The 20460-nt window shown below is 35.7% G+C and overlaps 1 protein-coding gene across 5 annotated transcripts in view; it reads right to left on the bottom strand.

Annotated features, from left to right (window-relative positions):
- Positions 1 to 20460, bottom strand: part of ABL1 (ABL proto-oncogene 1, non-receptor tyrosine kinase) — a 218909-nt gene that overhangs the window by 40513 nt on the left and 157936 nt on the right. For 4 of the 5 annotated variants that reach the window (XM_072632733.1, XM_072632734.1, XM_072632736.1 and 1 more), the window contains 2 exons: positions 9509 to 9685; positions 8658 to 8953 (listed from right to left, as the gene is read on the bottom strand). In XM_072632733.1, coding sequence (XP_072488834.1) covers positions 8658 to 8953; positions 9509 to 9685 — 473 coding nt within the window. Of the gene's footprint in view, positions 1 to 8657; positions 8954 to 9508; positions 9686 to 11903; positions 11929 to 20460 lie in introns of those variants that run through there. The other variant, XM_072632737.1, reaches the window with a different exon arrangement.

The following is a 20460-nucleotide window of genomic DNA, read 5'->3' as shown; positions in this document are numbered from 1 at the left end:
GGGGCAAGATACTATTTGCTAATTTTTAAAAAAAAGAACTCTGCTTTAAAATTCCTCATAACATGCATACAAGACCATAACATGCATAAAGATAGCAACTAACTTTACAATAAGTAGCATGGGCAACACTTGTATGAAATTCAAAAAGAAATAATACAAAAATGTTCAAACCAATCTAGACTTGAATCCATAAGAGAACAGAAATTAGTTATACTGGCAAGGATAATTCTATGGTTTTACTCAAGTTAAATGCATTACAAAAGATTCATAAGATAGACTTCAAGTTTTACAAATCTTTGTGAATCAATTCAACTAACTCAATTCCAAAAAATAAAATTTTCAGCTAGAAGTGTGTTCTTGTAATCGAGACAGGAACAGGTCACCAAGATTCATAGACACAGATACAACATTTAAACATGCTATTTTTGTTGAAGGGGAAGACTTTTTTTTTCCAATTTTTAAAAAACATTTTTATTTTAAGTGTTGAATTCCAAAATATATCCCTCTTGCCCTTTCCTCCTCCTTGAGGCAGTAAGCAATCAGATATAGATTATACATGTGTAATTATGCGCAACAGTTCCATACTAGTCATTTTGTATAAGAAGACTAATAAAAGGGGAGAAGAAAGGAAGGAAGGAAGGAAGATAGCATGCTTCAGTCTACATTCAATCAATATCAGTTCTTTTTCTGGAGAATTGTATATTTCATCATTAGTCCTTTGGGACTGGTTCTCTATATTGCTAAGATAGTTAAGTGATTCACAGTTATTCATTGAACAATATTAATGCTACTGATTACCATGTTCTCCTGGTTCTGTTCACTTCACTACATACTGTTTCTTGTCTTTCCAGGTTTTTCTGAACTCATCCTGCTTGTCATTTCTTACAGCACAATAATATTCCATTACAATCATATACCAGAGCTTGCTTTGCCATTCCTCAATTAATGGGCATCCTTTGACTTTCAATTCTTAGCCACTACAAAAAGAGCTGCTACAAATATTTTTGTACAAATAGGTCCTTGTCCCTTTTTGGGGGGGAGGGGGCGCGGAATGCCTTTGAGCTATAGCCCTAGTAGTGGTATTACTGGATCAAAGGGTATGTAAAGTTTTATAGTCCTTTGGGTATAGTTCCAGAATGGTTGGATCAGTTCACAACTCCACCAAAAGTGCATTAGTGTTTCAATTTTCCCACATCTCACCCAACATTTTTCCTTTTTGTCACTTTGTGTGAGGTGGTACCTTAAGAGTTTTTTTAATTTGCATTTCTCTGATCGATAGTGATTTAGAGCATTTTTTTCATGATTATAAATAGCTTTGCTTTCTTTGTCTGAAAACTGCCTATTCATCATCCACTGGCCACTTATCAACTGGGGAATGACCACATACATATATTTTTATAAATTTGACTCAGTTCTCTAAATATTTGAGAAATGAGGCTTATATCAGAGATACTTGTTGCAAAAATTTTCCCCGTTTTCTGCTTTCCTTATAATTTTGGTTGCACTTGTTTTGCTTGTGCAGAAACTTTTTAATTTTATATAACGAAAATTATTTTACATTTTCCAATGCTCTCTTTATCTTCTTTGGTCCTAAATTTTTCTCATAAATAAATCTGACAGGTAAACTATTACATGCTCTCTTAATTTGCTTATGGTATCACCCTTTAGGTGCAAATCATATACCCATTTTGACCTATCTTGGTATACGGTGAGAAATATTGGTCTATACTTTTTTCTGCGACACTTTTCCAGTTTTCCCAGTAATTTTTGTGAAATAGTAAGTTTTTGTTTCAAAAGCTTGGATCTTTGGATTTATCACATTAGATTTCTATGGTTATTTACTATAATGTAATTTGTACTTAATCTATTCCACTGATCCACCATTCTATTTCTTAGCCAGTACCAGACTGTTCAGATAATTATCACTTTATAATATGGTTTGAGGCTAGACTATATTTTTTTTTACATTTTTTTTCACTGATTCCTTTGATATCCTTGAACTTTTATTCTTCCATATAAATTTTGTTATTATTTTTTTCTAGGTCTATAAAATAATTTGTGATAGTTTAATTGGTATGATACCAAATAGATTAATTTAGACAGAATCATCATTTTTATTATATTAGCTCTGTCTACCCATGAGTAATTAATATTTTTCCAACTGTTCATATTATGACTTTATTTGTATGAAAAGTGTTTTATAGTTGTGTTCATATAGTTCCTGTATATGTCTTGGCAAGTAGACTCCTAAGTTGTTCTTTTTTAATATTGTCTACAGTTATTTTAAATGGAATTTCTCTTTCTATCTCTTGCTGCTTGGACTTTGTTGGTAATAGATAGAAATGCTGATGATTTACGTGGGTTTATTTGGTAATACTCTCTGAACTGCTTAGAAGGGGGAAGTATGACCCAAACATGTATACCACTAGATTTCTTCAAAGAACATGAAGAGAAACCACAAAATGAATTGTTCTAGTGATAACATGAGTCACATATAAACACAGACATCCAGACCTTGCAAGTTGAGAAAAAAAAAATTGGTGAGTTGGATATCTGAAATTTGTGGTTTGTATAATATACATATTGTTATGTATAGAGCTCCCTTCCATGTTAGGAACTAATAATATTAGCATGGTTTATATAAAAAATTAAGAGGAAGGTATGGGATACTTAATAATCCCTTCCCTTCTTCTCCCAAGAGAAGCCAACAGTGATCTAATTATTTCACTAAAGTGCTAATAATGCTCCAAATCCTCCCTCTTCAGTTAGTTCATATTATAATTTTCAACATTATGGAGAAGAGGCAAGGATATACAAAATTCTACGAGATGCTCCTTAGAATAAACACATCCTTAATAATAAGCTACATGTAACTATAGGGAACAAAAGATGCATTTGGCTATTAGGGATGGGACACCTAGAAAGAATGCTCATTACTCAGTTTCTCCTAGTTATAATATGAAGCACAGAGTCTATATATAAGAAGTTTCATCTGATACCACAAGATCTTATTCCTTCTGTGGCACAGAATCTTTTTAATAGTTCCCCTAAGCTCTTATTTATACAGATTTTGCTCTTAGACCTCTTTTCTTCCTTCATAGGCTACTGTGTTAAAAAGATTTCCAAATTATGGCAAGTTTCATAGAGAAGGTCAAGTTTACCCTTTTCAATAATTAAATTTATAGTTCTTGTGACATTTCCTCTTCTACTATAAAATTTACATACTAAAACACATTAAATATTAAAACTACTGTCTTCTACTGTATATTCTGTTCTTGACCATTTCCTAATACTCCAGTCTGCTATCCTCCTTCCTCAATTCTGTACTATGCTCTCTGGGGAAGAATTATGATGATGAGCTACAATCTTTATCAGGAATTCATGGCATGTTCAGAGAAGAAAGTGAAATTAACAACTATGAATGGCCTGGTACTTTGACTCTGAATATTTCATACATACAACACATTTCCAGGACTACCTCTTTCTAATCATCCCAGTAACCTGAATGCTCTCCTTGTCAAAAAAAAATTCAAGACTACGCTTTACTGCTTAAGAACCAGACCCATTGGCTTAACTGAGTTTAACTTGTGGAGTACTGGGCAAAACAGAATGTTGCTGTCACACCTCTCCCATACAATGTTTACAGATTGCTTCGTCCCAGAGCCCAAGCTCCCTTGGGGCGGGCTCTAAGACAATGGCGTACTGGAGTCAGCAGACAGCTCTGAAAAAGTCAACTGTTAAATTTTCAGTGTGAGCATTTACACCTCAAAAATTGGCAAAGCTACAGATCAGGGCTAGAATTATTGTTTTGTTGATTATCTAGACTTAAGAAAGTGATGGAGAAAATGTTAATAATGTTAAAGTGTGTCATGTGTACTTTTCCCCCCAGAGAGCCAGTTGTTAAAATTTACCAGCGCACCAGTACTATAAATCCAATTCTGACATTAACTTTCCAGGCTTTTCTTCATGAGAAGACTTGGTGGCACATTTTACAGCTCTGCTCTAGTCCTACCACACCTGCTAAGTCTTTTAAGGTAGGCAAAGTTTAGAAAACTATGGAGATCAAAGAATTGGTTCATTGTTTTTACCCATACTCTATTCTCATCAACCTGAACTTATTTGACTTGTCATCACAGCAATCCACAAAAGTGAAATTATAATGAATACTGAACCTCTCTTCCTAGAAAAGAAGAATAAAAGGTCTAAATTAGCACTACAAGGAAGTGCTGGCAACTTGAGAACTACAATGAACTTGAATAAGTGAAAATAAAGTGTAGAGTAACTTAGAACACCTGAAAAATGAACAAACCAACCAAAACACAAGCTTCAAGACTGCTCTCATGCCATGGTCCTAAATTCCAAAAATACCCTAAGAACTGTGATAAAATCCCAGTAATTCTTGTTATGAAAACTTAAAAGAGATTTTAAAGCCAATCAGAAAATAATGACTGCTCAATATGGTTAGAGAACAGAAGAATAAGAGCTTCTAATTCAAAACAATAAAAGGTTTCTGGAGTAGACTACTGGCCCAGGTCTGGCAGCTTTGGGTCAGTTGGCTGGAAATGGCAATTTACAAACTCCTCTATGAAAGCCCGGGAACATAGACAGAGATGAGCCAAGAGGGTGGAGGCAAAAAGAAAAATCCTTAGGGGACTTATTTGCAAATCTGCTTTACTCCAATACATTTTTTAAAAATTAGCTAATATGAAAATAAGAATAATTAAGCATAGTCAAACTCAGCCTACCTTTCCTAATCACCCTTAAAATTTCCCTTTGGAAGCTTGCAAAAGACTGTATCAAAGCTGTGCTGTGTTAGGCATACTTTTAATGCCAAGCAGCAGTTCCACACATTTTTGCAATACCTCTCCTTTCCTATGCTGTTTTCACTCAGTCACAGGATATGATCCCACCAAAGCCATTCATCCCAGCTGTGGATATTAAATTCCTCAGAGGGTCTGACTAATGACACTAAAGGCTGAGGTGTTTCCAGGTGTTCTGAAAGATGAGGGAAGAAAAATCTTTATTTGGAGGTAGGGGGGCAAAGATTAGTACCTAGAAATCCAATCTGTTACCCAAGGGAGAATGTAATCAGACAAAAGTAATCTCCTGTGAGGAGTCTGGAACAAAAGGTAGCTGGCTTGGAATACTATTGGTTTTTATATGGAAGAGACCTAGGAAAAGGGAACTATCACCTCTGGAAATTACTTTTTAAATTCTTTTTTCTCTGACCAATATTTTAAATCACTCATCAGCTAATAGACTGTCATAACAGGTCACAATTTTTTGCATCCATTCTTAACAATGCTAATCAAATATCTTCTTTGGAAAGGTAGTGAGCTCGGAACGCTGTCTTTCCTAGTTAAAGACTAATAAGGCAAGCTTGCTTAGGACAAACCCAAACTGATCACCTGGTTCTGAATGAGTGTTGCCCTGGATAAATATTAGTGATGGGACTCAGATATTCAGCTTCAGAAAGTTACCCTGAAGTGGATGGGATAGAGCAACTGAAAGCTAGTGCTCCTTGGAGCAGTAAACCCTACAAATGAATTGAATATATTTTCAAGTGTCAACACCTCCAGGGGAGCACGTAGATAGAAAAGCCTAGCTCAATATTTTACAAAGTGATGAGCTAAGGGTTATTCTGTCTAGAGCCATATTATATATTAACATTTACTAAGCGCCTAGTGAACACAGACACTGTATTAAATGTGGTCAATAACTTAAAAGAGAAGAAAGTAAGGAATTTATGCAGTCAGGTATTGGTTAAAAAACAAAACAAATCAGGACTCTAGCTTAACATTTCAAATAGCAGACTGAAAAAAATAAAATACTAGTTAGGTTAGCCTAGGGAAACAACTTTTATGCCTTAACCACTGACTCCTGAGGGTTCAATTATCCCAGCTAAGTTATCCAGGTCCAAATCCCTTACAAATAAACCACTAGGATAAAAATAAATATATAAAAGCAGTTCCAGAGCCCCAGCTGATAAGCCATGTATTTCAAGAATTATCTAAATGAACAAAATTCCAGTACAACAAAGCATTAGTACAATTCTTTGGAACTGTAATGAGATATGACTCCAGCCAGCACTTCCATAAAGAACAATGAAAATTGTTTTCGAATAAATGAACTGGCAATTTCCAAAGGAAGAAGTACAACCTGTCAACAACCATAAGAAAAAAATGTTCCAAATCAACAAATAACTAGAAAAACACAAATTAATTTCTGATATTCCATTTCAAACCCATTAGTGTGGCAAAGTTGAGGGAAAAAAAAGAAAAATGATAATTGCTGGAGAAGTTGTGGGAGAAAAGAAATATTAATGTATTGTTTGTAGAGCTATGAAGTGGTGTAGACATTCTGGAAAGTAACTTAGAACAATGCCCCCAAAGTTATTAAATTGAACATATCCTTTTACTCAAACATGCCACACTAGACCTATTCCCTAAAAAGATCAAACAGGAAAAGGATCCTTTTTTATAAAAATATTCATAACAGCTTTTTTTTGGTAGCAGCAGAGAAATGGATGCAAGCGGTCATCTTTCTATGCTATACGAATATAATGGAATATAGCAGGAGTCAGCAAATGTGGACCACAATCTGTTTTTATATGGTATGTGAGCTAAGTTAAAAATATAAAAAACATTCTTGGGTGATAGGCCAAAAAAAAAACAAGCAATGTACTGGATCTGGTTTAAGAGCCAAATCCTAGAATATAGTACTGTTCTGTAAGAAACTGTGAAATTGACAGTTTCAAAGATACCAGGGAAGACCTGAATGAAGTGATGCAGAGCAAACTCAGGAGAGCCAGGAAAATGATGTATGTAAAATAACATTATAAAGAAAAACAACTTTGAAAGACTTAAGAATGCTGACCAATGCAATGACCAAACATGATTCCAGAGAGCTGATGATGAAGTCTGACAAAGAAATAGCAAACTAAAGATGAAGAAAAAGGTATAACTTTTCAGATACATACAATGTAAGAATCTGTTTTGCTTGGCTGTGTATATAGGTTAGAAGAGCTTTGTTTTTCTTTTCTCTCCCCCATGGGACTGGGGAAGGGGTAGGGGGGTAGAGAGCAAGGGAGATATAAAGATGGGACAGCAGAAAGGGGAATGGGAAAGGGACAAAGGAGAAAAGAAAGATGAAGGGAAGGGGAGAAGAAAAGAGCATCATTGGGGAATCTTTTGTTTTCCTCCCAAATTGAGAGAAAAGAACAGAAAGAATGTCAGAAAGAAGCCAGACAAGCAGATAGCTTTGAAAGCTACAGGTTGTTCTGATTATATATTCAAAAGGAAAAGCAAGCTATACAGAGTGTACATATATATACATGGTTTCATGTGTAATTCTCTTTTTCTATTAATATATACAGATACATATAGAGAAATATATAATAAATATCTATATTATAGAAATATCTATAAATAAAATCATAAACATTTATGTAGGTCCTACTATGTACTAGGCATTGTGCTAAGCACTTTCACAAATATCACCTCATTTGATCCTCACAACAATCCTATGAGGTAAGTGCTATAATTATTTTACCAGTTGAGGAAACTGAGGCAAACAGGAGTGTCTGAGGTTGGATTTGAACTCAGGTCTTCCTGACAGTAGCCCAGTGCTCTATCAACTATATCAACTACCTGCCTCCACACACACATCCCTTTCCTATCTAAATGTCCCTTATATTTGATGTCTAAGTTCAGACTAAAAATAAAAATTAATTTTTTAAAAAGAATGGAAATTATTGATACCATCCACAAAACGAAACCTGAAACATACTCCTGATCGAACTCTGATGCATCATGTATAAGGGAAAACAGAAAATTTCTCCAATTTAGGGCTTTTTGACTATGCCTGTCCTTTAGTCTAGAGGAGACATCACTTTGACCTGATGTCAAGGAACCCAAGCCTTAATCCTAAATCTGTTAAAAACTAGCAGGGTGACCTTAGGCAAGTCACTAACTTCTCTGGTCTTTGATTTCCTTATCTGTAAACTGAGGGAGATATCTACGTAAAGTCTATGGCTTCTTTAAAGCTAAACTAATAATAACTATAAATATATGTGTGTGTGTGGGGGGGTGTATACATACACCCCCCCACACACATATATACTCATATACTTATACACACATACATATACATGTGTATACACACACACACACATATTTAAGTCTTTCAAAGCACTTTACAAAGAGTAAATTATTTTATCTTTTCAACACTAGGCTATTGTCATTGTTCAGTCATGTCCAATTCTTTGTGACCCTGTGGCCCCTATTATACATGGATTGTTGTTTTTTGGCAAAGATACCGGAATGGTTTGCCATTTCCCTCTCCAGTGGATTAAGGCAAAGAGTAGTTAAATGACTTTCCTAGAGTCACATACCCAGTAAGTCTGAGGCTGGATTTAAACTCCGGTCTTCCTGACTCCAGGCCCAGAGCTCTATCTAATGAGCCATGTATCTGTCTCCCCCAAAATCAGGAGTTGGGTGCTATTATTATCTCCATTTTCTAGACAAGAAAATTGAGGCAGACAGAGGTTAAGTAACTTGTCCAGAGTCACAGAGATAGTAAGTTTATGAAGCCAGATCTGAACTTTTAACATTTTTTGTTCCTATGGCTCCAATCTCAACCTTCTCAGGAAATCCTACCTTTCCATCAGATGCAGTGTTTATCCTGTAGTGGTACACCCTTCCCTCATATCTTAGTGAGATGGACCGCTGGCCTGGGCTGCTCTCACTCTCTCGAACCAGAAAGCTGCCATTGATTCCACTGCTCAGTAGGTATTCAGCGGCATTCCGTGACACAGGTCCATGGTACCAGGAATGTTTCTCCAAACTGTTGACTGGGGTGATATAGTTGCTTGGAACCCATCCCTGTCCATTCTTAGTTTGGGCTTCGCACCATTCTCCATTGTGATTATAGCCCAAGACACGGAGCTTTTCACCTTGTGAAGAAAACCAAGTTAGACATGTCATCCTCTATATAATTCCAAGTGAGCATGTCATTTCATATCTATTTAATCTTCTGTAATTACTATGTTGATTTCTTTAGATTCCTAAATATATAGCTTATTTCACTTTTGCAAAATTCATTCTTATGTGCAAATGTTCATGTGTATATAGAAACATGTATCTAGATATTATGGTTAATCTGGTCCATTCCTAATAAAAGCCATTTACCAAAACTTATGCTTTTATCATAGATATGGATGGACATTAGAATGCAGATATAAATCAAAACATCTTAATATCTAGGTCAGTTTTATTCTGTATAATAAAAGAAACTTTACCTTGCATACTGACAATTCCATATTAATGTGGTATGAATTTTTAAAGAAGTCATTTACTAAAATGACTCCCTTCATTTTTTTCTAACAGTTTCTACTATTCCAAACTTTAAATCTATTATTTAAATTACTTAGGTGGTGGTCAATTCAAGCTATAATTTCTCTGGATTTTGTCTCTTAAAAATCACTTCAAGCAACCCACAGTCCTCTTACCTTTAGTTATGCTAAGAGTGTTATCCCCACTGGCCACAAAATCATACAGTGCAACAAAAAGGTTAGGGTCATTTTCACTGGGACCAGCAAGAAGGTTTTCCTTAGAGTTCCAACGAGCTGCTTCACTCAGACCTTGCGGTTCAAAATCAGATGCAGTTACTGGCCTCTGAAGGGCTTCTGAAAAAGAAGAAATGGAAAGGAGGGAAAAAGAAGGACAGAGAGAAAAAGAGAATAAGGACATGAAAAAATTAGAGAATGGAGAGAAAATAACACATACACCCCCAAGTGCGATAATAAAAACCATTTGCTTTTCCAACACATTTGAGTTCAAATAAGAACTCCTCACTCAACATCTGTATACTCCTAGTGTGTTTTGATAAAGTGGGCAAAAGAGATCCCTTAATTTAAATTTATTGGAAAATGCTAGGCACTTTCATTCCAAGGTGCTTTGGTGAAACTAGTTAGATTTTACTTCTGAAATAGAATCTAGAGAGACAGAAGAGATCCTGTACCTGCCAGAATCAAGGACAAGAAGTAGTGTGACACTGTGGACAGGGGACTCCTTGATTCTGGAATCAGAGAACCAGGGTTCAAATTCCACCTCTGATACTCATTACTTGTGTATTCCATGGGTAAATCTCCTGCTCTGGGCCTTAGTTTGCTCAACTGTAAGATGAGGGTGTTGGATTGGATGGCCTCTGAGGTGTCTTTCAACTCTAGAGCTACCTAATCTAGGATCCTACATGGAAAACAAAATGTTTCTTTTGTCATAAAAAAGAAACCATATTCTAATTTCCCTTTTCCCTGCACCTAAAGAATCTCTTCCTAAGCCTCACCCACTAACTAAGGAATAGTCCTAATTTTTGTATTTGCTTTTACAGTCAGCTGGATGTGCTCAGCTCTGAGCCAAGCTTATTGCAGAAAAGGGCTAAACCTTCACACCCATTACTCTGAAACAAATTGGGGCTCTTTAGAATGCAAACCAACATGGGTGGGGGTTTGGGGATGAGAGGAGGGAAGTCTTTCAGTTTGGGCTTCTGGACTCTTCAGTGAAGTAAATCTTCAAAGGTGGCTTCTTTTTTTAGAATAATTCTCAGCTTGCACTTTCCCCAGATCTTGCTATCTCGCTCTATATATCATGAGGGTAAGAGAAGTAGAGAAAAAACATGCCTCATTTTCATATTAACATTTTCTAAATTATAGAATAATCCCAATGACTTAGGAAGTACTTGGTCCTTTAGTATATATGTTACAGGATCTGAAATATTAAATATAAAGATAACTATCTTCGTAACATATTAAGAGATAAGTGTTAGTCCTCAACTAGACATTTATATTAGAGAAAATACAATGAAATAGAAAAATTTGCTTGTGAAATATATAAGACAGAGAAACATACTAAAAGTCTCTTTTTCCCTTTTAAGGAACACAAACACCTCACTACTCCAGAGGTGTAGAACATGTAAAATATTTAAAGTCTGATGGACCTGAGTTCAAAATATATGTGCCTTGGGTGATCCTCAGAAACTTCCTGGGCCTCAGACCCTTCGGTTTGTATGATGAGATGATAGATTAAATAATTCTTCAGGTAGATTCCAGGTCCAAATCTTCCATCCTGTCACTCCATTTGGTAGAGCATACATGTGTCGAGCCTAGGTAGATTTGTGCATTCTCTGGAAATCAAGCTAAAATCATGACCATAGAAATGGCTTCTGTTTCTGTTTTCTTCAAATGATACTATGTGGCCTCTCTACTGAACAGTGTCTGGGTTTTATAAAAGAATTTCCATAATTGGGTAGGGGGTGGGTTGGAGATGTGGAAATAACTGAAAAATACCTGGAGTCAGCAAAATGTAAATGACAGCCCGAGGACAGCTGACACTTAAAAGTGCTGAAGACAGAGTACTCAGAGGGGCTACCTCCAAAATGGAGGCTGATGCTGGGAATTTTAGGCAATAGGACATGGCATTTCATAGGAAGGAAAGGGCCTCCCACTGCTTTCTGATTCAACAGGAAGGCAGGAAATCCAAGGCAGTCCCCCAATTTTCCTCCTCAGATTCTTCCTTACTCCACAAATTAATGACTGAAACCTAGTGGGGAAGCTTGCTTAGGACTGCCTTTGAATCAGGATACTGGAGTAGAGCCACAATCCAACACCAAAATCCTCTATTTAATTCCCAGTCCAGACTGATGTCAAAACTGACTCACAATGTACAAATGCCAAGTTTCTTGCTTCATTTCATAACAAACTCCACTGTCAAAGTTTAAAAATGATCACCACTTACAAAACAAAAGTTGAATAAAATATACAGAAATCTTCCTGGTTATTAATACTAATATGTTAGTACTGCTAAATAACTATACCACAAAAGAAGTCCACAAATTTTCATCAATACCCTTCGACATTTGAGAAGATAGCAGAAACAAGTTTTCTCTTTTCTTCTCCTTATAGATCCTTGGAATATTGCAGAAGTCCCTAAAAATAAATAAATTTTAGAAGGTACTATATTTTAAAAGGGCAGCTAGATGGTGCAATAGATACAGTACCAACCCTGGACTCAGGAAGACTCATCTTCCTGAGTTCAAATCTGGCATTAGAAACTTACACTTTCAAACAGGATGATCCTGGGAAAGTCATTTAACTCTTTGCCTCAGTCTTTTCATTTGTATAATGACCAGAAGAAGAAAATGGAAAACTTCTCCAGTATCTTTGCCAAGAAAACCCCAAATGTGGTCATGGAGCATCACACCTGACTGAAATGGCTGAACAACAACATAAAATGGTTTTTGGTAAAAATTGTCTGCAGCCTCCTTGAATCTCTTATTTTAATGTACTTCATGATCACATCTTCCAAAGTGCCTGCTTTTGAGGGCAGCACACAAGAATGGATGGAGAGCCTGACTGAATCAGAAAGACCTAGGTTCTGCCTCTGCCACATGCTGGGCAAGTCACAGTCTCTCAGTGACACAGGATGACCCTCTCTCTAAGCTTTTAAAAAGCAAAGATATGCTCATCTGCTTCAGGAAAGGAAATTTCTCATTGGAGCTCCTCTGAGAGGTCTCGGGTTAAAAAAAAAAAGACTCCTCTAATCACATTTAAAATTATTTTCAAATAGTCATTCTCACACAGAAATGGCTTTCACCTGCCAACAAAACTACAAAATAAACCTGAACTATCAAACAAACACAGACTGTATCAGTGACAAAATACCCCCCCCCAAAAGCCCTCTAAAAGTTTCATGAACCCAAATGTAAACATATCTAAACAATTCAGTTCACTCTATCCCATCAATATACTAGGTCTGGAGGTAGACAATCTGAGACCCATGCTAAGAGCATGGCTGCCTGGTCGGTTTGTTTGTTTGCTTTTTTAAACCAGTCCTTCCATGCTACATAATAAATGCTTCTCTAAGGTTATGTTGTGAGTCAGTCAGTGATCAGAGTTGTTTATAAAAGTTTCTCAGATGGAGAATACTTCTGGTCTAGACGTCCAAGACTTGCTATTTAAGCAAATAATAAGGAACAACAAGGGAAGTGACTGTCTTATAAACTTCAACGGTTAACTACTTCACAATTCCAGGGGGAAGAAAAATCCTCCAACTCCAGGACAAACATCCCAGAGAGGCTCCCAAATTTCCTACTGGCACTTTACGCAGTCACAGTTTCCTCTAAATAGAGGGACTTGTCAGCCGTATTTCTGTATCTATTCTCATGTTCTCCATCTGATTATTCTTTGTAACCTTTCAACATGGAAATGGGAAAGATACAAGTGCTAAATGAATACAGTCACATTCCCTTTAGTTTTGCTCATATTCAATTATTTAAACACTTACCACTTTGCCCTGGTTATTTCCTTATGGGCAGCTCCCTGCTTTCCTCCACTTCACTGAATATCTGTATTTTAAAATCTATAAAACAGAGCCTTCCAAGAAGGAAGAAGGTTTCATGTTTTATTTAATACTCAGTTCCAATTGGTGAGATCATGCTCAGGCTATTCTCAAATCAGTTTATAAGAATCTCATATAACTTTTTATAATATGAACTTAAGAGTAAAAACAGCATTTCCCATCATTTGAATTTGGTAGTATTAGACAATCTCTTTATGCCTGGATCATGTGCAGAGATAATTTTATGAACACTTTGTCCAGTCAATTAATTTTGGATTTCTTAAAATAGCAAAAAACATATCTAAAGTGCCTCAAACTTAGTACCCCCAGCTAAGCCTAGTCACATCCTTAACTACTCTTTTAAAACCAGTCCTTCCTACATGAATGTTAAAGGGAACACAAAGAAAAAAAGATGGTATAGCTCCTGCTCTGGAGCCTGACATCTAGGTAACTGGGAGATAAGATTAATATGTATGAAAAAAAGTTAATGACAGTAAAACAGAATCAGGGAAGTCACAAGGCAGTGCCAAATGAGTAGTACAGACAGAAAAAGTTAAAAGATGGGAAAGGGAGGAAAGAAGTATACTGGGAACTGGGAAAACTTCATGGAGGAAACAGAACTTGAGCTTGAAACGCAAGTTTCACTTTTTTTTCCCCATAGAGAAAAGGATTATAAGATCAGTTCAAATGAGTACAGCCCCATAGCACTTAGCAATTGGAATATTTAGAAATATTTAGACCAATAATATCTAACTAATGTAGACCTTTTTTGGGTGGGGGAGGGAGAGTAAGGTAGAGAAAATAAAAGCCAAACTGAATGTGAAAATCTATGGAATGTTTAAGAGATGTAGTTTGTTTTTCTCTAGTACATACAATAATTACAACTGGTTGAAAAAATACTTTGTGAGGCAGGGTTCTGACAAATCTGCTTTAATGTAAAAGAATTAATTATTTCAAATTAACCCCTTCTTTGTTGGTATGTAAACTGATATTTACTAAAGTCTTTAAATTCCACCTCTCCCTGCTTAAGTAGGTTAACAGGTAACCCAGGAATTTTGTTTACCTTATTTATTAACTTAAGCAAATTTTTTTTGCTTACATATCACCCCAGCCCCATGGAACTGTATTATTGTATTATCAGTGCCAGAACTGATGATATTACTGTGCTTATTCAGAAGCAATTAGTATATTTAACCAGGGTAAGGCAATACCATGTAGTGGAAAGAGCACCAAAACAGGCAGTCTGTTCTGAGTTCTAGTCTACTCATCATTTATTAGCTCTATGACTTTAGGTGAGCCACTCACTGAACCTTAAGTTCCCTCATCTGCTAAACACAGATAATAATCCTTGCCTACTTCCACTGTGAAGATCAAATAAAACAACATAAGTGTCATACAATTATTAAATAATCTTAAAAAATCATTTCTAAAACTAGGCATAGCTACCCACCCTGCCCCACCAACAGCATAAAACTCATTAACAAAGAAGTCAATAATTACTAGAAGGAGCTGCAAGCAAAAACAAAAGACAAAATAGCATATCTACTCTGAAAGAACTCTAAAGTAATCTTTGGTAACAAGATAAAACACTTAAAAATTAGACTTGGAAAGGAAAAGTAAATTTTCTCTTGTTTCAAAAAGAACATTATGCTCTTATTTAAAACATTCTCAATACTTTACCATAAAACTAAAACCAAACCATACTTTATAAACCCAGGAGGACATTCTAATTTTCCTTTAAGTTAGGCACTTAGCTATGAAATACTGGAAAAACCAGTGAATTTGAAGACAGAGGGCTATGGTTGAAATCCTGGCTCGACCACTTGGTACCTGTGTGACCCTCAGCAAGTCATGTAACTTCTTCATTTGTAAAGTGAGGAAGTTATCAACGCTTCTTAAACTGTGGGTCTTGACCCCATATGAGGTTGTGAAAAATTTGGCAACAGTAAGAGGTTTCTGAATGTGCAACTACCAAAAATGAATTAAAAAATCAATCGTGTAATGAATCTGAGGTGTTTCTGGCAACACTTGCCTGTGTTGCATTGCACAACTTTACTGAAGCCTCGGTTCTAAACACAAAGCAGGCACACTTTGCACTGCACATGCCCTTTGGCCATGCTGAAACCAAAAAGGGGATGTGAGTGGAAAAAGTTTAAGAAGCCCAGGATTAGATGACCTTTAGGTCCATCCATTTCAGCTGTGATCTTTAGTTGCTCTATAGAGGACATAAGACAGGATGTGAGAAACAACCCCTAAAATATGACTGTATTGTTGGGGTGATCCAAGTAGTGCTTGAGTTGGAGTCAAATTTAAATAATCCATATCTAGACCTCAATTCATGATTCGGCCTGTTATTTCCTGAAATATATGAAAATATTTTCATTCTGCCATAAATCATTTGCAAAGGATTAAAATCACTCCTCCCTTATGTTAGCCATATGATAGTTTGAAAGCATTCATTATACATTTCCTGCTCTTTCAATGTGATCTGTAGCCATTTGGGGTTTGATACATTGGAGATAGTGGTTACCTTGGTTCCAATTTCTTCACAGCATACCTATTAATACTTAATTAGGCTCATTTGCCTAATTCAACTAATTTTCCCTAACAGCAAGACTCTGTAATTTGTCAATTCAGGCAGCAAAGTGGCTCAGTGGATAGACTTACTAGGCCTGGACGCAGAAAGACCTAAGTTCAAATCCGGTTATGTGATGCTGGGCAAGTCACTTAACATCGAGTTGCCTTAATCCACTAGGGAAGCAAATGGCAAACCATTCCAGTACTTTGCCAAGACAACCCCATGGACAGTATTGTCCAGAGAGTCAGAAAGAGTCAGACACAAATGAACAACAACTTGTCAATTCATGTTTTTGTTTTTTAAAAAACCTGAAATTACAATTTCATTAATGTGAGAGACTCCTGCCAGACGAAAAATTTCCTCTATCAATGCAGATCAGTAACTGTTCTTCAGTTACTATTCTTAGGGGTCATCTGAGATTCTGGTTAAGTAACTTTCTCAGGGTCACAAAGCCAGTCTGTTAGAAGCAAAACTTGAACCCAGATCTTCTAGATTCAAAAGCCAGTTCTCTATCCATTAGGCAAAACTCTGTCTCAAAATCCACCATGAAATACAATGATGCTCAATGTATAGTTTTGTTTCTGAGGTTTTGGCCCTAGCACTGGTGAGGGCCACATCACTATAAAGACCTTTAAAGTAATGGAGTAACCATAAATGCAAAGGATAAAAGAAAAAGGAAAATCTATGATTTCTGGTTATACGGAAGCAAAAAATTAATGCTGGTTAGCCTCCATCTGAATTTTAGACCAAGATCTGCACTGATATTTGAACCACAAAACCTTCCTTTATCACAATCCTAAAAGGAAAGGCCAACAGGCAGCAACCCTAGTTTTACTGGCTTCATTTAAAGAGCAGACCATTACAAAGCCTGAACATAAACACCAGCTACAAACATATTACAAGGCAAAGAACCAGACTAGAGGTCAGAAGACAGGGAGGCTCTCTCTCACATAGATAACAACAAAAACAACTCACTTTTTGAGTAAAGAAAGTAGAATTTAAAAGTCGATTTGAATATCACTGACAACTCAGAAAAGACTCATTTCCTTTCCAGTGCTAAAAAGTAGAGCTTTAAGCTCTTAAGTCTGTTATTCCTAAGGGCCTAGGACTAAAAGTACAATTTTTAACTAACAATCTGCTGGTGTTATTCAGCTCCGGGTATGTGGGGGTGGGGATGGAATCAAATCAAATCACTTAAAATACATTTAAATGCAGCATTTGGACATCAGTATTTGTAGTGGTTAAAAAAAAAGCGTTTGCTTTTTTCTGTTCCTATTCCAATTCTAAAGGCTATATTCTCTAAACTGCAGCACCTTAATTTCACACTAAGAAAGCAGTTTGTTTGAACTACTGGTTCAAATGTTTGGGGCTGGTGGAGGTATCTTACAGAAGGGAGCAGGGAGTGTCTAAAATGTGAAATGTAAACCAATGTGATTTTTTCTCATTCCCAACTAAAATATTTATCATGGGGAAAAGTGAGGGTCAGGAGAGAGATTGGAAACCTCACAAGCTTAAAACCAAAGACAGGAAGTATTAATTATATGCATCAAAACTAGTCTGAAAATGAATCATTTCTATATGATAATATTTGGACAATTTAATACTAAATAAGAATTTCTTTTAAAAAATTATATATATTTAAAGACCAAAGGAGACATAACTCTATATAATATCACCTTACAATTTGAATAGTCTTATGGTTTTAAAAAGCATTTTCACAGGCAATATCTGATATCCTCAATAGCCTAATTAAGAAAGCAGAACAGATAATTTCATGATTTGACAGATAAGGAAACTGAGACCCAAAGTAACACAGCTAGTGGATGAAAGGTGGGAGAGAGCAGTTCCTTGAATTCTCACTCCAGTCCACACTCTGGGGGGCGGAGGGTTCCTTGGGGACAATCACACACTCTGGGGGTGGTTCTTGTGGACAATCACCCAAAAGTATTCCAGTGCAATGTGGCAGAAGGAAGACTGACAGATGGACAGAGGGAGGCCTGGGTTTGGAGTTCAGTTTTGCCACTAACTAGTCAAGAGATTTTGGGTGAGTACTGCACTATTTCCTCACATGAAAAAAAACTGGATTGGGCTAAATGTTCTGTACTGGATCTCCAATAGTTCTAAGACTCATTCTAATTTTAATGCTCTAAAACACGTCGTCTTTTTGATGATGTGAAGAATAGCTACCAAATAGTAGGGATTTAAATGCTTGCTGACTGACAGATCAACTGGCTTTTTCATTAGCAAAATTAAGTTATTTCCCTAATTTTCTCTGATATTATAACCCAAGAATTTTCCTTTAATTAATTTAAAATGAGATACTGAGCACAGTGCCTGGCACATAATGAGTATTTAATAAATTCTTGTTTTATTCTGAGAAATGTGATTGTGTTGCTACTACAATATAAAACTAGTAGTTACTTGTAAAAAGATGAGTTTAAAGTGGTCCTTTGTAAAGTATTTGTAATGTTCTCAAAGAGTTGGTTGGATTGTTACTAATTACTGATTTACATAATATAAATGTATCATAATAGTCACTCAAATTCATGTACAACAAATTTAAATGGTAAAAAATAATTCAAAGTGTGAAAGGAAAAATTTTCAAAATATCACTGGAAAATTGAATGTGCCAGAGATTACATGACTTAAATGTCACAGAGATAAAACTAAACATAGATGCCATGAAGTTAGGCATCACAAATCAACTGCTAAAGGTTTACAATTTTTATTGGTATTATATTCCTTTCCCTCCCTCCTCTATTTCCTGTTGGGATCCCCTTACTGCTGGCATCAGTTATAGGAATTTTAAGGGTACCATTGAATGGGGAAAAGTGATTCATAATAACAATAGTTCATACTGGATTCAAAAGAACATTTTTATTTTGAAGAGAAATATCCTTTGTTCAGATAGGTGGAATTGTGTATAAACAGTTCAAGTTGCTTTACTTATCATGGAGAAGAAATGAAAGATTTAATTGCACTCAACTTCATTGATCAGTAAACTAAGAAACTCTTCTGGGCCAAGCACTAAAAAAATTGCTCAACCAATCCTTGTTCATCATTTGAACAAGTATGAAAATACATTCACTGTAGGAACAATTGTACAACCGACAGGAAACATTAGTGAAAAGGCAAAGGTAAAATTACTTACCCAGCTGTTGGCAACAGTTTTTCCCAAACAACTAATGACCTTAACATTTCCTAAGTCATTATCACTGAGATTTAAATGGCCTCAAATAAACTACAAAACATTAGTTCCATTGCTGTCACTATTTAAACACAGTACTAAAATATGAAGATCTCCTAAGAATGAATTTCTAGATACTTCTCCTCTTATAGATGAAATAAACTTAATGTTTACTTAGGCCTAAAACAATATGCCACACCATGAAAAGGGTTTTTTCTTTTGAGAGACTTTGTTCTTTTTTTTTTTAAATTATGGAGCTTGTTGAATACCAGTAAGATATTTCAAAATCCCAAAGTTTCTAGAATGAGAATTTCTAAGATACTAAAATTTCCAAGTCAGGAAATTTGGACAGTTATTCAATTTACCCAAAGAAACTCTCAAGTTGTAGAGAAAATGAGTGTCAAAAGGCTTCAGCTTTATTCCACTTCCACTGATATGATACATAACCAAACCTCTGGCTCATCTATAAAAAAATTTTGATGAGATAATACTTAGTCTCTAAAGCTTACTGAGTAAATGTGAATGGGTAAAAAAGTATTCTGCTGCTTGAAATACAAATACTCTAAGCATCAAACTTTAATAGTGAGAATAACTATAATCACTGAAAGCAAACTTTTGGACCCAAATAAACTATCACCTTAAAATGCTGCTATTTTTCTCAGCTTGACTGATTTGTGATGTTTACAAAAACATCAAACTAGTGTATGAAACAGCTGTGCTCATCTTGTTTTTCATAAAAATAAACATTTTTTCACCTATCTCACTGGAATTTAGAATCTAGAATAGTATACCTCAACTCCATAAAGTTCTTCCAAGAAGGCAAGGATTCAGAGAAAAAAGAAACTGAGGCTAGCAAATAAGTGAGGTTTAATTTCCATTAAAAATTTAATGGAAATACAACTAAAATCTAGAAAATTTCGTAGGCTCTAACAAAATTCCACTTTTACTAAAAGCTTTTCTCTTTCACTACTTAATTTCCATTTTAATCAATAACTATACTTAGTATGTGCTGGGCATTGTGATATGCTTTAGGAATACAAAGATGAAAAATTCCAATTCCAAAGAGATAACCAACAAGATCCAAATCCTAGGATTATGTCTGAAAGCTGGAAGGTACCACAAGAGATCATACCCTCTCATCCAAACTCCTAACTTCTGGATGATACTGTATTGTTATCTCCAAAATTCTGCAATAATCAAAAGATTACTAACAATCATAATATGGCCATCAATTTTTCACAGAGATGTTAATGTCACACCAGCCACAACTCACTGTGGTCAATTTACTTTTTCCAAATATT

The sequence above is a fragment of the Notamacropus eugenii genome, chromosome 1 (genome assembly GCF_028372415.1).
Source record: "Notamacropus eugenii isolate mMacEug1 chromosome 1, mMacEug1.pri_v2, whole genome shotgun sequence".
In the NCBI taxonomy this organism is placed as follows: domain Eukaryota; kingdom Metazoa; phylum Chordata; class Mammalia; order Diprotodontia; family Macropodidae; genus Notamacropus; species Notamacropus eugenii.
Note: the sequence above shows the minus strand (reverse complement) of the source record. Positions and strands in the feature narration are given on the sequence as shown.